At 40.3% G+C, this 15,741-nt stretch overlaps 1 protein-coding gene across 3 annotated transcripts in view; it reads left to right on the forward strand.

The window, feature by feature from the left end:
* LOC136865874 (luciferin 4-monooxygenase) overlaps positions 1-15,741 on the forward strand; it is a 137,611-nt gene that overhangs the window by 109,680 nt on the left and 12,190 nt on the right. For all 3 annotated transcript variants that reach the window (XM_068226980.1, XM_068226981.1, XM_068226982.1), the window contains one exon: positions 7,277-7,442. In XM_068226980.1, the coding sequence (XP_068083081.1) occupies positions 7,277-7,442 (166 nt within the window). The remainder of the gene's footprint in view (positions 1-7,276; positions 7,443-15,741) is intronic.

The raw sequence follows: 15,741 nt of genomic DNA on the forward strand, positions 1-15,741 counted from the left end.
GTAAATTGCTGAATTAATGTTTTCTTTACATTGTGTGAAAATGTCAATGTTTCTGTAATCTATATAAATAAAATTGTAGGGGATCCGCTGTCTGTAATTTCTTTTGTTTTGCCAATTTTTCAGATATTTATCCGTTTTAGGTCAACTCAAGACCGAATCGGTGGTTTTTACGTTTCGTGTCTGTTTGTTTGTCTGTTTGTCTGTTTGTCTGCCTGTCTGTTTGTTTGTCTGTTCCAACATCACGTCGAAACGGCTGGATAGATTTCAACCAAACTTCATATTCAGAGTATACTCATCCCGGGGAAGGTTTCGATATGCATATCATTTTAAAATCTTTGAATAGACGGGGGGTTTATAGGAAAACCAGAATGGTTTTTCCACCATCACGTCGAAACGGCTGGATAGATCTCAACCAAACTTCATATTTAGAGTATACTCACCCGGGGAAGGTTTTGATATGCATATCATTTTAAAATCCTTGAATATACGGGGGGTTTATAGGAAAACCAGAATGGTTTTTCCACCATCACGTCGAAACGGCTAGATAGATCTCAACCAAACTTCATATTCAGAGTATACTCATCCCGAGGAAGGTTCGATATGCATATCATTTTAAAATCATTGAATAGACGGGGGGTTTATAGGAAAATCAGAATGGTTTTTCCACCATCACGTCGAAACGGCTAGATAGATCTCAACCAAACTTCATATTTAGATTATACTCATCCCGGGGAAGGTTTCGATATGCATATCATTTTAAAATCTTTAAATATACGGGGGTTTATAGGAAAACCAGAATGGTTTTTCCACCATCACGTCGAAATGGCTAGATAGATCTCAACCAAACTTCATATTTAGAGTATACTCATCCCGGGGAAGGTTTCGATATGCACATCATTTTAAAATCTTTGAATATACGGGGGGTTTATAGGAAAACCAGAATGGTTTTTCCACCATCACGTCGAAACGGCTAGATAGATCTCAACCAAACTTCATATTTAGAGTACACTCATCCCGGGGAAGGTTTCGATATGCATATCATTTTAAAATATTTGAAAAGACGGGGGGTTTATAGGAAAACCAGAATGGTTTTCCTCCATTTTCTCTTATACTATTGATTTTCTGTAAACTTCGTTTACCGTGCGGGAAACGTCTCTTCATTATAAACAACTTTCGTTATGTTCATAATTTACCTTACTCTTCACATGACGGAGAAATTTACAATTTTCCGCTGGTATCATGCTCTGCATTGAGTGACAGACAGACCGATAACGAACCTACAGGTTACCATGGCAAAGTTTCTGACTGCATGCCAGCAGGGAAGTAACGTATTGCCATTTTTCTCATCGTGCTTTTAAATTCGTGGTTGTTCCTTGGGTAGAAGACAAGAGAGGCGTCAATCGGTCTACCTGCGGGATATTGGCGGAATATCGTTGGTTGTTATAACCGCCCTCGAATAGATTAAGTAATAACACCATTAGTCATCTTCTTCTTATTTGTTTACCTAGGAATCACTGGACCTAAATTTCTCCTCTGTTACCGCTTTATTATATCCATAACTCACACTAGCATAATTTATTGAGGGGCATTTGATTTTCCAATACATTCACTTGGCATTTACATATTTGTCGTTATCCGGGTGTCCTCAGTTATAATCCTATTTCTATTACTTTAACTTTCTTAACTGTATTATTTTCTTCCTTAATTACGCCGTATGTACGCGTGTGCTACAAACTACTGGATGTATTTCCACCAAGACTCATATTTAGAATATACACCTGTCCTTGATAGGTTTTAGGGCAAATATTGTTTCTAAATCCCTGAACTGACTGGGGGTTTATACGAAACAGAAACAGGATTTTGCACTTCCACAAAATATACACAACCAACGTTATTTTAAATCTACCTGCCTTGGTAGAAATTAATTTCTAAACCTTTTTTCTCATGTGCATCATTTCGATACGAGGATTAATAAGGGAGATATCATTAACGGACCGTTTTTCTGTACAAGTCTCATCGGACTTAACTCACGAGCGGGTGCGTGTAAAGCGTATTCCTTACAACTTGAAAACTACTGAAGACATTCGAACCAAAATTTATATTTAGCATCCACCTGTCCATAGGTAGGTTTTAAACGTAAATATCATTTCATGTTCCGGAATGGACTGGTGGTTTATAGGGAACCGAAATGGTGATTTTACTCTTCCACAATATATACAGAACAGGATCAACCTGACTGGAAATCGACCAAACGTGATGGAATTCCACCTCTAAACCTTTTTTTCATGTGCATTTTTTCGTCAGGAGGATTAATAAGGGAGATACCATGAATGGTCAGTTTTGCAGGTTAAGTCCAGCGGACATAGCCACAAAGGTGTTTTACATGGAGCAGATTCCTTATTTATATGAATCAAATCGTAACGACTGTGTGCCACTACACTGACTATTTTGGCGAAATTTTCGTACAGCTTTCCGTTTAAGGGGTAATAATGACCATCTCCATAATTTTTGGTTTAGTTTCCTGAAGTCCTAATTTTACCCGCCTCGCTCAAAGTCCAGATTGCGGCATAATCTGCCAGAAGAAAAAGAAGATAATTGAAATTTGACAAAATTATACGTTTTAGCCTGTAACGAACGGAAAACATCCTAGATCATTAACTTTTTTACTTTTTATCCCCGAAGAGTATCGAAATATGCAGGCAATTTTAATGATGGTGCAGACCTTCGGAAATTCCTATCACATAACGGATTGCACAATCTCCGTTCAATTTGGAATGATTTACAACCTTGGTCTGATGACTTTTTGCCGTATCTGTATCCCTTTTACGTTTGATTTTTCTCTGTCAATCGATGTTAAGTCAATTTGGAATTTTCACATGCATAATTCATACTTTCGATTACTTATATGAAATACAGAATCATGAAACTCTTCACGAAAATTGGCCCACCGAGTAGCCATATGGGAGCCAAATGCTGTGTATGTAGCTGTCACATAATTATCCGAAAAGTAATGTAATGTGAGATAATCTTACAAAACCTTTACCCTGTTCCACGTTTCTAACTCAATCTGACCCAAGAATAGATGACATATCATAGGACCAGCCATTTAGGCCACTAAATCTGGCGTGTCTTATGGTATAATCCTTTGTCGATATGACGTACGTTTAGTAGCAGTTAATCTGTAAATGAAGGCCTTCAATATTGCAAACACGCATATACTTTCGTATGTCGATCTATATGTATTCACTGATGTCGACTTTTAGCGATCGAGAAAGGGTGGGTCTGCTATTGTAATCAGTACTCCCCACACCGACTTTGACTGGCAGTAGGAAAGGGTTCCTTCTCCAACTCCTGTGTAACTGTCATTAGTAAGGAAGGCCTACAATTGTAATGAATAGTTCCCTTCTCGATTTGACTTGCAGAAGGCAAGTGAGCATGCAGTTTTGTTTAAAACTCCCCTACCCGATTGTGATTGGCAGTATTCAAGGGTGCCCGCCATTATAAAGAAATGTCCTCATCTAAAATGTGACTGGCATTAGGCATAGTGGCCTGCTATCTTGATGGAAACTCACCAACTTGGTGTGACTGGCAGTAAGCTGGCTGGCAGTAGAAAAATGGGCCTGGCATTATAACGATAACTGCACAACTAAATTTCGAGTGATAGTATTGTAATTTCCTGCCATTATAATAGAAACCCCTCAACTGTAATCTGTCTGGAAGTAGGAAAGGGGGGCTGGCATTTTAACGAAAACTCCCCAAATCGATTCTGTCCGCGTAGTAGGCAATGGGGCCTGCAATTATAATATAAACTTCCCAACTCGATTGTGAATGCCAGTAGGCAAGTGAGCCTGCCGTTATATCACAAATCCGTAACAAACACTTTACATTGGAAACAACGTACGGGGACCTCCCCATGCTCTTTCTCGGATAACGCTAAGAGACATGCAATTTTAAAACAATCATATTTACTGCATGTACACTATATACTTCGATATTCGAATACAATGTAGAATACCGTAGCGAAGCACGGGTACATTCACTAGTCAACGATAAGTATTCTTATTTTCTTGCTGCAGCCTTAAGCTGTGTTTGACCCAATTGCGCTCAAAAATTCGGAATTTTAAAAATTATGTCTTCCGAAATAATGATGTATTATTTAGAGCGTAAGAAAATTTCGAAATTATGTTTTCCAAAAAATGATTTATTATTTACAGCGTAAGAAAATTTCAAAATTATGTTTTCTGAAATAATGATTTATTATTTACAGCGTAAGAAAATTTCAAAATAATTTTTTGCAAAATAATGATGTATTATTGACAGCGTAAGAAAATTTCAGTATAATTTTTTGCAAAATAATGATTTATTATTTACAGCGTAAGAAAATTTCAAAATTATGTTTTCCAAAATAATGATATGTTATTTACAGCGTAAGGAAATTTCAAAAGTATGCTTTCCGAAATAACGCTGTATTATTTACAGGGTAAAACATTTCAAAATTATATTTTGAAAAAAATGATTTATTATTTACAGCGTAAGAAAATTTCTAAATTGTTTTCTGAAATATTGATGTATTATTTACAGCGTGAGAAAATTTCAAAATCATGTTTTCCAAAATAATGATGTGTTATTTACAGCTGTGGAAAATTTCAAAATTATCTTTTTTGAAATAATGATGTATTATTTGCATTGTGAGAAAATGTCAACCTTGTAGCTCAACGCGAAGTATTTTTAAACATTTGTTTTTTATGTTAAAACATTTCTTAGCAGACGAAGTAGGGGTCCCCGTACTACGAAAAACTTAATGTTAAGCCATTTTCTCAATTGCGCCGAATGTTGAAGGGCTAAAGGGCCCGGAAAGGTTTAAAATTTTTAGTCTTGGATAGTTATATCATACTAAAATTACAAATGTGGATAATCACTTCAGTACCAAATGCAGTTCCCGACAAACACACTAAAATCGTTCGTTTCTTTACTCGTTTAAAAAAAATTCAAATCCTAGCCGAATTAACTTATTTACATAATTATTTCTGTAATGTGTTCCTTGGTTTAATACGCTAAGGCTTTTATGATTTTTTGAAAAACGTCCACTCCGAATGTAGTTATAAGGGCTTAAGTGAATCTCTGCATCGACTCACATTAGCGGTCGTAGTGGGAAAAAAGGGGCAAGCTCCTAATCTAACCGACCGGATAACGATAATTAAGAAAAGGATTGTAATTTTTAGGAATAAATAAAGAATATATTCTCATCATTTATTATGTTTTATTTTATTTAATATTCGTAGCTCATATCCCTAGCATGTTTTTAACATTGAGTTGCCTGAAAGGCTACAACTGTGGATTTTATTTGTTTGTTGCTTCATTAAGAGGAACCCGTCCGTGTTGTCTGAGCTCACTATAAGTGACAATCGTATGAAAATTTCATTGATTATGAATAAGGAGTTGAGCACTGAAGGCTTTAGGAAATGAAGGCATAGTTAGACTGACGAATCTGGTAAACACAAAATACGAAAAAGACATTAGGCTACAAGATCTTCTTAAAACCATTATGGTTCCCTTACCGAAGAAATGTAACGCTAAAGAACGTAAAGATTATAGAACAGTCTGTTTTATATGTCATGTTACTGAGGCAGTATTCAGGATAGTGCTCAGAAGAATATCGAATATGTCCAGCTTGATTTATAAACTTGAAACGGGCTCTATGCCTCTCCAAATATTCTCCTTCCCGGCTCGTGTATGAGCTATCCAGAGAGGGATTTTATGTAGAAGAGCTAAGGTTACAGTTGTTACTTCCAGCAACAACATCCTATATACATCTGCTTCGAGACCTACGATCGAAGAAGGCTGACTTCTGGGAAGATTTCTACTCTACCGATGCCATGCTAAATCGCGAGTGAGTTCAGGTGGATATGAACTGCGACACTTGCTGACAAGGTTCTCCGTTCATGGGTTCCATTATAAACTATGTAATATAAAGCATTAGCATGAACCAGGTTTGAACTCTGTATGTTCAATAGGTGTGCACACTGTACTAGGTACCATGTTTTAAGTTGTAAACAGCGATCGGAATCACTGGTGAAATTTTGTAGCGTAGATTAATATTTTGTATATCAATTCCTTGCACATTGTGCGCATTAAATAAATTATTATAAAGGAAAAAATGAACCAGAAATGCAAATAGATGCCTGAAGGTGATCGCAAAAAAGGATGTTAGGAGTGAACAGGAAATATATATATGTTTCATTGATTGGGAAAAAGTATCTGACAGCGTGAACTGGTGTACTCTGATGAAGATTGTGGTGTAGATTGGAACGATATAAGCCTGTTAAAAGAGTTGTATAAGAATACATGTGTTGCATGTCACCGGTTCTGATAGATCTATATGCTGATAAACTGTTAGATAAGGCCTTAGGAAAAGCAAGGGGCGTTGTAGTTTTTGAAGAACCAATAAAATACCACAAAAGAATCATAAAATATGCGGATGATATGGCAGTATTCGCGGAATCACGAAAATATCTACGAGACATTTCGGAAAATATTGAAGAAATGGGCAAAGAGTTCGGAATAAAGGTCAACATTGTCAAGTCTAAGGTGAAGAGAGTAGAAAAGGAGGAAAATACTGTTGATATAACATTGGAGGAAAAGAAATTGAAACAAGTAAAACCATTCAGAAATTTGGGAGTTCGCTATCGTGGAATGGAAGCTGTACAGAAGAAGTAAGAAGCAGTATATCTATGAGATAAGAAGTTTTCGGAAAGGTGAGAGGGCTTTTGAGTCTCAGACAGTCAGTATTATGTTAAGAAAGAGGTTCGCAAAATGTTTGGCGTGGAGTGCGGTGTCATAGAAAGCTGAAGGAAAGATATTTGGAAAGTTTTGAAATTTGGTTGTGGAGAAGAATGGGAAAAGTGAAATGGACAGATGAAGGGAGATTAGATGAGGTTCTAAGAAGAGTAGGAGAGAAGAGGCGCCTGATGAAAACGATAAGGGAGAGAAAGATGCCCTGGTTTGGTCACATACTACTCAGTAACTGTCTTCAACATAGAGCGATGGAGCGAAAATAGATGGACGAAGAGGAACGAGAAGAAGAAGGTTTGGAATGTTTGCAGATGTGAAGCAAGGCAGAAGCTATGAACAAAATGCTCAAGACGGAGAAGCATGGAGGATATCCAGATGATATCCTTCTCAAGACACACTCGCAGGAGAGGATGTTTTTGCGAAGAATTGTATATGATAATTGTATATTCAATTAGATATACTGACCGACTTTACTTTGTCGCAGGTTGCACCCGTGGAGATTGAATCACAGCTGTTGGAACACCCTGAAGTGAAGGATTGTGCCGTAGTAGGGGTGAAACATGATCTGAATCAAGAGCGTCCGATGGCGGTGGTGATACGACAGCCGGGCTCCAAGGTGACAGAGAAGGAACTCGTGGATCTTGTGCAGGGTAAGTACAACACTTACCTTCTTCACTTTCTGCAGTGAATACCTCTTGAGTCTTAGAAAGCAAGTAGTTACAGTATCGTTATGTTGATGACATAGTAATAATAACAACAAAAACAATAATAATAATAATAATAATAATAATAATAATAATAATAATAATTGTACCGGGCGGTACACCTCTACACCGTTTATTTAAAAGTTGCGCCAGTTGAAACTCCTCTTCTGGAGGAAGGTTGAACTTTATCTATTCTATTAATTCTCTACTTTCTCAGAAGATGTCACCACGTGGAAAATTTTGAGTTTTTGAACTGTGTCACTTTTGATGTGTTTTTGTTTCGCTTGAAGTAAGAAGTGTGAACTTTCTCTTCTAGAGGACACTACTGAAGAATTACAATAGTGCAACCTAGTGCGAAATCAAAGAACTATTTTGTTGGAGATATTTTTATTTCAAAAGTTTGTTTCTTGTTAAATTTCTTTCTGTTATTGTTTAAGTTGGCTGTATACCCCTCTTTTTCCCCTTAGTTTGGATCTAGCCAATCCCGAATTTCTTTAATTAATTTTCCACCAATAATGTGTTTCTTCTTTATCTGGGTAGGGGTTTCTTTTCCCGAACCAATAAAGATTTTGTGGGAGGGTGTTTTCTTTCCCCTAACGCCTAGAAACTTCCGCGAGAGTATATAAACTGCTGATTTTGGGGTCTCCGGGCCACTTCTGTTCCATCTTTCAGTGTATTAAGTACATAGCAGGAGGCGGGAAGCGCCTCTTTCCCCGGCAGCGATCTACTACCAGGTAATGGCCTATTAATATCTTCTTTTCTTGCTAGGTCGGCAGTTTAACTCTCGCGGCGGGTTCGAAGCGTTTTCCATCATGTAACCTTTTCCTAAAATGTAACTACTCTTTTCTTCTTTTTCTTGTAAAGCTACATATTGGGATAGAGAGTGCTAACCCTCTCGAGCTCCCACTCACATTTGTTTTGAGGTGAACTTATTTTCTCAAACTTTTCTTCGTTTATGTAATGTAAAGTGTTCTTCTCTAAGTCACCTCCGTAGTATGGGATTAGCCCTTGCGTTAGTGGCCCAGAGCCAGATTAGGTTTTAAAAGCAAAGTGTATTAGGAGTGCAAGTTCGCCTCCTCTCAAGTTGTATTTTAGAGGTCACGTATTAATCTTTTCTCACCTAATAGACCTCAGTAGGTTGGGTATTTTACCCCTGTGTATATGTCCTTTGAGGACAACTTGAAAGTTGAGTTTGGTGTGGCCTGGGAGAGGCTTAACTTTAAGAGCGAGTGGCTCTTTTCTAAAACTGAGAGTTGTATGCCTCGAGGAGGCTTTGCTGTGTAATTTGGAGCAAGGGCTCCAGGGTTTGAGTGGGGTCTTCTGCCCCTTTTGTTGAAATTGGTATATCGTAAAGTTGAGCTAGTTGCTCAAGAATTGTGTTTTCAGGGCTCGAAGCCCAAATTCTTTAATCCCTGTAATTGTACATTTCAAGTTGTATTTCGGCTACTAAGTACCTGTTCTATTTGTTGTTACCTAATTTTGAAAAGAAAATATAACCTTGTTAAATTTTAAAATTTAATTTCTCTTTAGTAGCTTGAGACCTATTCACCACCCAGCACCTTCTTTCATGCTTAACTACCACAAAAACACGGTAACAAGTGGTAGCAGAGCGTGGTTGAATGGGTCTCAATTTAGCCCCTTTTGACGGCTAAACATTGCTTTGATTCGAACTCTAACAATTTTCTCAGTTGCTGGAATTTGTTGAGTTTTTCAAAATTGTTCTGTCATCATGCCCGGCCCTCGCGATGTTCTCCTCCTTAACTACTTGCGCAAAGAGGAGTTGATATACGAGTTAACTATCAGAAACGTTCAATCTGGAGGCACGGTTGCAATAGATACTAACAAGCTTAGAGAGTCCCTTGATTTGCCCATTTCCATCCCCAATTTGGGAGAGAAAGAAATTGATGACTCTCTTTCCACGATTGTCGAGAATATTACTGGGCTAGCATCGGTAGTCAGCTTTTTTGATGAAAACGATCCATCTCCTAATCAAATTAAGCGTGTGCAAGGCAGGCTGTATCACTTTGCAAATAGAGTTAATGATCTATTGTCTCTAAAGGTGAATGACGTTCAGAGGAAGCAAGCTAATACGCTCCTTGAAACTATTTCTGAATTGTCTAATAAGGTCACTCAATTGCTAACCGGCGAAGCTCCTCCCAAAACTGATCAACCCGCCACGGTGAATGTAGGTAACGAGGAAGAGCCTCCTCAGGGAGAAGTCAATAGGATAACCGTTGCTGCTCAAACTATCTCTGCCCCATCGAACAACGAATCTGAACGCCGGGCGTCATTGAGTAACATCCGCTCTGAATTAACTTCTTTGCCCTTGAAACCTTTAACGACTATGACACCTGGGTTCAGCAGCTTGCCTCATCCATTGGCAATGTTGCTTAGAGGTATCTCTAAGTTTTCCGTCAACACCACCAGTGACGTAATTTCATTTTTAAGATTTCTAGTGGAATTTCAGGATCATGCCCTTGTGTTTTCTCTTTCCCCATGTCAAATTTTGCAAATTATCTATCCTTATGCTATTGGTGTTCTATCTGACAAAATAGTTAGAGCCATTGCCGAGCAATCTTCTATTGAGGATTTCCATGCCCATTTGCTAGCTAACTTCATCCCGGCTAGGGCCAGGTCCTCCCTTATTCAGAAATACTATTATCGGGTACAGCGCTTGGATGAAAACCTGGCAGACTTCATCCAAGATATTAAGTTTTATACTAGGGTGTTTGCTCTCCACTTCCCTGAGGATCAGATCGTGCAAGCTATTGTTGAAGGGATTTCACCACCCTACAGGTCATATTTGTGTTTCGCGGCGTGCCCGCAAACCTTCTCTGAACTGGAAGCATTAGCCGTCTCTGCGGAAGGAGTTAGGTATGCCGATTCCTTGCGTGTGGCGAAAGAACCCCCGCCTTCCTTCAGTAACACTCGGCCTCCACCTCGCCGACCAGTCAATCCCCGTAAATGTTATGCTTGTGGGTCGCCTGACCATCTGCGGAATAAGTGTCCTCTGATCAAGTCAAGTGGGACAAGGAATGGAGCAGGGTCATCACAAGGCTGTTTTAAGTGTGGGGCCTTCTCACATATCGCCAAGAATTGCCCAAACTCAAATAGCACCCCCTCCTGCTCAACTTCTGGTGCAAATTCCAACTATGCCAATAATAAAAAGTGACTAGTGGCGTCGGCTGAGCCGACTAATCCATATTCCCGAGACTCAGCCCCTAGTAAACAGGTTGTAAATGCAGAGAACGACCAGCCTTCAAATTCATCTTTTGAATGCCCTAAAGAGTGTCTTAGGATTGCGGCGGATACCCCCGCACCTGTTCCTTTTCTTAAGATTGAGTTAAATAACGAGCCTGTAACAGCTCTCTTAGATTCAGGCAGTGTTTGTTCCATTATTTCGGCTGATTGGTATTCTAAATTGAAATCTGTTTGTAAACTCCCTGACTATGTCTCTTCTCCTGTTCAATACGTTTCGGCTAATTCATCTCCATTAGAAATTCTAGGTTCCTTACTGGTCAAAATTCGTGTTTTTAAGTTTACATGGAAAGTTAAATTGTTTGTGGCCAAGCAATTGTCTTGCCCCATTATATTGGGAGCTGACTTTATTTCTCACACTGGTCTTGTGCTCGATCTTCGGTCTAGGTCGTGCACATTCAAATTTGCTTCTAGTTATAAAATCCCACTCTTAAAGTGTAATTCTGTATCATGTTCATCTATTTCGCCTACCCAGGATGAGATGTTGTTAGACCTTAGACATCTACCTGAGGAGCAGGCTGATAGTATTCGCAAACTGTGTCAGTCGTTTCCCGAGGTGTTCTCTGATACTCTTGGTGTTACTGACCTTATTGAATACAAAATTGAGGTCACGGACTCGATTCCTGTCCGTTTTCCACCGTATAGGCTATCTCCACCTAAAATGAAGGCTCTGAAAGAAATCATCGATCAGATGTTGAAGGATGGTATTATTAGGCCCTCTAAGTCAGCGTATTCTTCGCCTTTTTTTCTAGTCCCGAAACCCCAAGGAGGCTTCAGGCCTGTCATTGATTACAGGGCTCTCAATCGGAAGGTGGTGTGGCAATCTGTGCCCCTTCCCGACCTTCATTCTTGCTTTTCATGGTTTCGTAAGGCCAAGTTCTTCACCATCTTGGACTTGAATCAGGCCTATAATCAAATTCCCCTTGCCGAAGAGTCTAAACATCTTACAGCGTTTGCCACGGACTGGAACTTATACGAATACAACCGCGTGCCTTTCGGACTCCCCACGGGGGCAGCTGTGCTAACTAGGCTACTAGATAGGGTCTTTTCCGACATCAAATTTGAGTACTTATATCACTACTTGGATGATGTCGTCGTATTTTCCGAGACTTTTGAAGAACATCTAGATCATCTGCGAGAAGTTCTCGATCGCCTTCGTAAGGCTGGGTTAACTGTTAAGTTGTCCAAGGTTGCCTTTGCTAAGCCCTCAATGTCATTCCTAGGGCATATTGTGTCACCCGATGGGGTATCTGTCGATCATTCTAGAACACAGGCCATCCGTGATTTTAAACCTCCCAAGGACATCAAAGGTATCGCCAGGTTCATTGGTATGGTGAATTTCTTCAGGAAGTTCATTCCTAACTTTGCTAATAGAGCGGCGCCCTTAAACCTTCTTCGTAGGAAAGGCATCAAATTCGAGTGGGGACCTTCTCAACAAGCCGCTTTTGAAGATCTTAAATTAGCTCTCTGTAATGCCCCTGTACTTGCTATGCCTGATTTCTCGAAGAAATTCATCGTCCAAACGGACGCGTCGTCGTCAGCTGTAGCTGCAGTCCTTCTTCAAGAGACTGAACTAGGGAGGCGTCCCATCGCCTATGCATCTAGGACTCTATCGGTTCAAGAAGCCAAGTATTCCATCTATGAGCTCGAAGGGTTGGCAGTCTTATTCGCCTTAGAAAAGTTCCGTCTCTATCTGGAACATGTCAAATTCGACCTGGAGACAGATAATCAAGCCTTAAGCTGGGTCTTAGGTAGGCCGCGTCGTACTGGTCGTATAGCCCGTTGGGCCATCCGTATTTCTGCCTTCCAATTTGATGTACGACATATCAGAGGTACCGAAAATGCTGTTGCTGATGGACTCAGCCGTATGTTTCATAACGACGTCGAAACCCACGAACCGGTCGATAGTTCATCACCTTCCGAGTCCATACTATCTGGTGTTAATGCCATCTTAACAGATGCTCCCATGCTTTTTAGGGATATTGAGAAATACCAACGTGAAGATCCGACGCTGGCTCCGATAATGGAAACCCTTTCTTCTGGGGAACATGCTGTCCCTTATGTTCTGAGGAATGGTGTTCTATGTTGCCCTTCGAGGCATGATAAGTTAATGAAAGTTGTTGTTCCAGCGGTTCTTGTACCTATGATCTTCAAATACTATCATGAGACCCCATTGGGAGGGCATCTGGGTATCTTTAAAACTCGTGAAAAGATTCGTGAAATGTTCATCTGGAAAGGTATGGACGGTGAAATCCGTGAACTTGTAAAAGCTTGTAAATCTTGTTTGCTCAGTAAACCCACCATGTCCACTAAAGTAGGCCTTTTGTCTTCTCATCAAGCGTCGCGCCCCATGGAACGCCTGTATATCGATTATGTGGGACCCTTCCCCCAGTCAAAGGGTAATGCCAACAAGTTCATCTTTGTGTGTGTAGATGGTTTTACAAGATTTTCCTGGTTATTTCCGACTAAGCTGGCTACCGCTCAGTCCACAATTACTTGCCTAAATTCCATTTTTGCTTCTTTTGGTCCGTGCCAATACATTGTATCTGATAATGCTAAAGCTTTTACATCAAATCTGTTTCGTAAATTCTGTTTTGACTTGTCCATCTCTCATGTAACTACATCTGCTTATTACCCTCAACCATCTCTGGCTGAACGGGTTAACCGTAATCTCAGGTCCGCACTTATTGCCTATCATCATGAAGATCATTCTAGGTGGGACACGTCCCTGCATTGGTTAGCTTTTGCTTTGAATTCGGCGGTTCATGAATCTCACAAATTTACTCCAGCTTCTTTGATGTTTAAGTTCGTTCCCAACTCGCCGCTCTCTAACCTCTGGTCTTTGAATGACATTCTACCCGAGACAATAGATCCGGATAACATTAAAGATCTTTGGAAGAAGGCTAAAGCCAATCTTAAAGTGTCTCATGAAAAGGTTAGGGAAAGGTATGATCGTGGACGGAGACCCACCCCTTTGAAGGTAGGTGACCAGGTTATGGTCAAGAACTTTGTTCCCGCGGGCAAGCTTGCCCCCAGATTTCATGGGCCTTGTGTCATTCTCGATTTTCTTACGCCGGTTACCTTATTGTTAAGTAATCCAGCCACCGAGAGGATATTTAGGGTTCACCTGTCCCAGGTGAAACCGGTGTAATTTTTGTGTCAACTTGCTTCATATAATTTTATAGGAATACGATGGTTATATTTTTTTTGAGTTCCACGCTTAAGGCTTTCTGCTCCTTCTATAATATTTTGTTTTATATGTAAGCTGTTCTTGTAAACCTCCCTCGATTGTTTAACTGCCATCCTGTCTTTGCCACGGCCATTACCACGCTCCCGTCTCCTGCTCCACCATACACTGTGGCTTAATAATAGTAAATGCCATGGATATCTACACGCCGCTGGCCCCTCAACCTCTCCACAAGCCTGTACCCTCAAAGAAAAGGATTGTCCAACACAATTCTGCCGCCTAGCTTTAATGTTTCAGTGCCCCCGCAGCCGCGCAGCGCCGTGCAGCGACTGGGGAGGGGGATGGGCCCCCTCCTCTCCAGCGAGGACGACATGTGCACGGCGAGCCGGAGCTCTCCCCCCGGCCAAGGCTGATGTGCGGCGCACGTCCTGCTACATGCCCGCAGCCTGTATCTGTTCACCGCGGGCGCGGCGTACTTCAACACCTCTGCTCCCCTCATAGTGCGGGCGAGCGGTATCTCAGGGTACTTGAGGGGTCCGAGCGGCCTCCGTTGGACGCAAGCTGCAACGGCCGGTCTGGCCATCCGACTCAATCTACATCAACTACATGGACAGTCACCATAAGCAATAATTACATTTGGGAATTTAACAACAATATTTGGTGGACATTGCAAAACTTTTCTTAACTTTTAAGCATTAAAGGTTTATCTTCAGAAATTCAACTACTACAACAGAAAAACTTTACTGCACCGGCAACAACAAAATTTTGAAATTGCAACCAACCAAATTACTAAAATCTTATAAATGCTTCCGCAATTAATCTTAATATCAACATCAAAACTTGGACCTTATTTTGGAAACAAAGCTTATGTTCTTCTGTGTTACCCCTTGGAGGAACTTTTGGGGGGGGAGGTCTGTACCGGGCGGTACACCTCTACACCGTTTATTTAAAAGTTGCGCCAGTTGAAACTCCTCTTCTGGAGGAAGGTTGAACTTTATCTATTCTATTAATTCTCTACTTTCTCAGAAGATGTCACCACGTGGAAAATTTTGAGTTTTTGAACTGTGTCACTTTTGATGTGTTTTTGTTTCGCTTGAAGTAAGAAGTGTGAACTTTCTCTTCTAGAGGACACTACTGAAGAATTACAATAGTGCAACCTAGTGCGAAATCAAAGAACTATTTTGTTGGAGATATTTTTATTTCAAAAGTTTGTTTCTTGTTAAATTTCTTTCTGTTATTGTTTAAGTTGGCTGTATACCCCTCTTTTTCCCCTTAGTTTGGATCTAGCCAATCCCGAATTTCTTTAATTAATTTTCCACCAATAATGTGTTTCTTCTTTATCTGGGTAGGGGTTTCTTTTCCCGAACCAATAAAGATTTTGTGGGAGGGTGTTTTCTTTCCCCTAACGCCTAGAAACTTCCGCGAGAGTATATAAACTGCTGATTTTGGGGTCTCCGGGCCACTTCTGTTCCATCTTTCAGTGTATTAAGTACATAGCAGGAGGCGGGAAGCGCCTCTTTCCCCGGCAGCGATCTACTACCAGGTAATGGCCTATTAATATCTTCTTTTCTTGCTAGGTCGGCAGTTTAACTCTCGCGGCGGGTTCGAAGCGTTTTCCATCATGTAACCTTTTCCTAAAATGTAACTACTCTTTTCTTCTTTTTCTTGTAAAGCTACATATTGGGATAGAGAGTGCTAACCCTCTCGAGCTCCCACTCACATTTGTTTTGAGGTGAACTTATTTTCTCAAACTTTTCTTCGTTTATGTAATGTAAAGTGTTCTTCTCTAAGTCACCTCCG

The sequence above is a fragment of the Anabrus simplex genome, chromosome 3 (genome assembly GCF_040414725.1).
Source record: "Anabrus simplex isolate iqAnaSimp1 chromosome 3, ASM4041472v1, whole genome shotgun sequence".
NCBI lineage: Eukaryota > Metazoa > Arthropoda > Insecta > Orthoptera > Tettigoniidae > Anabrus > Anabrus simplex.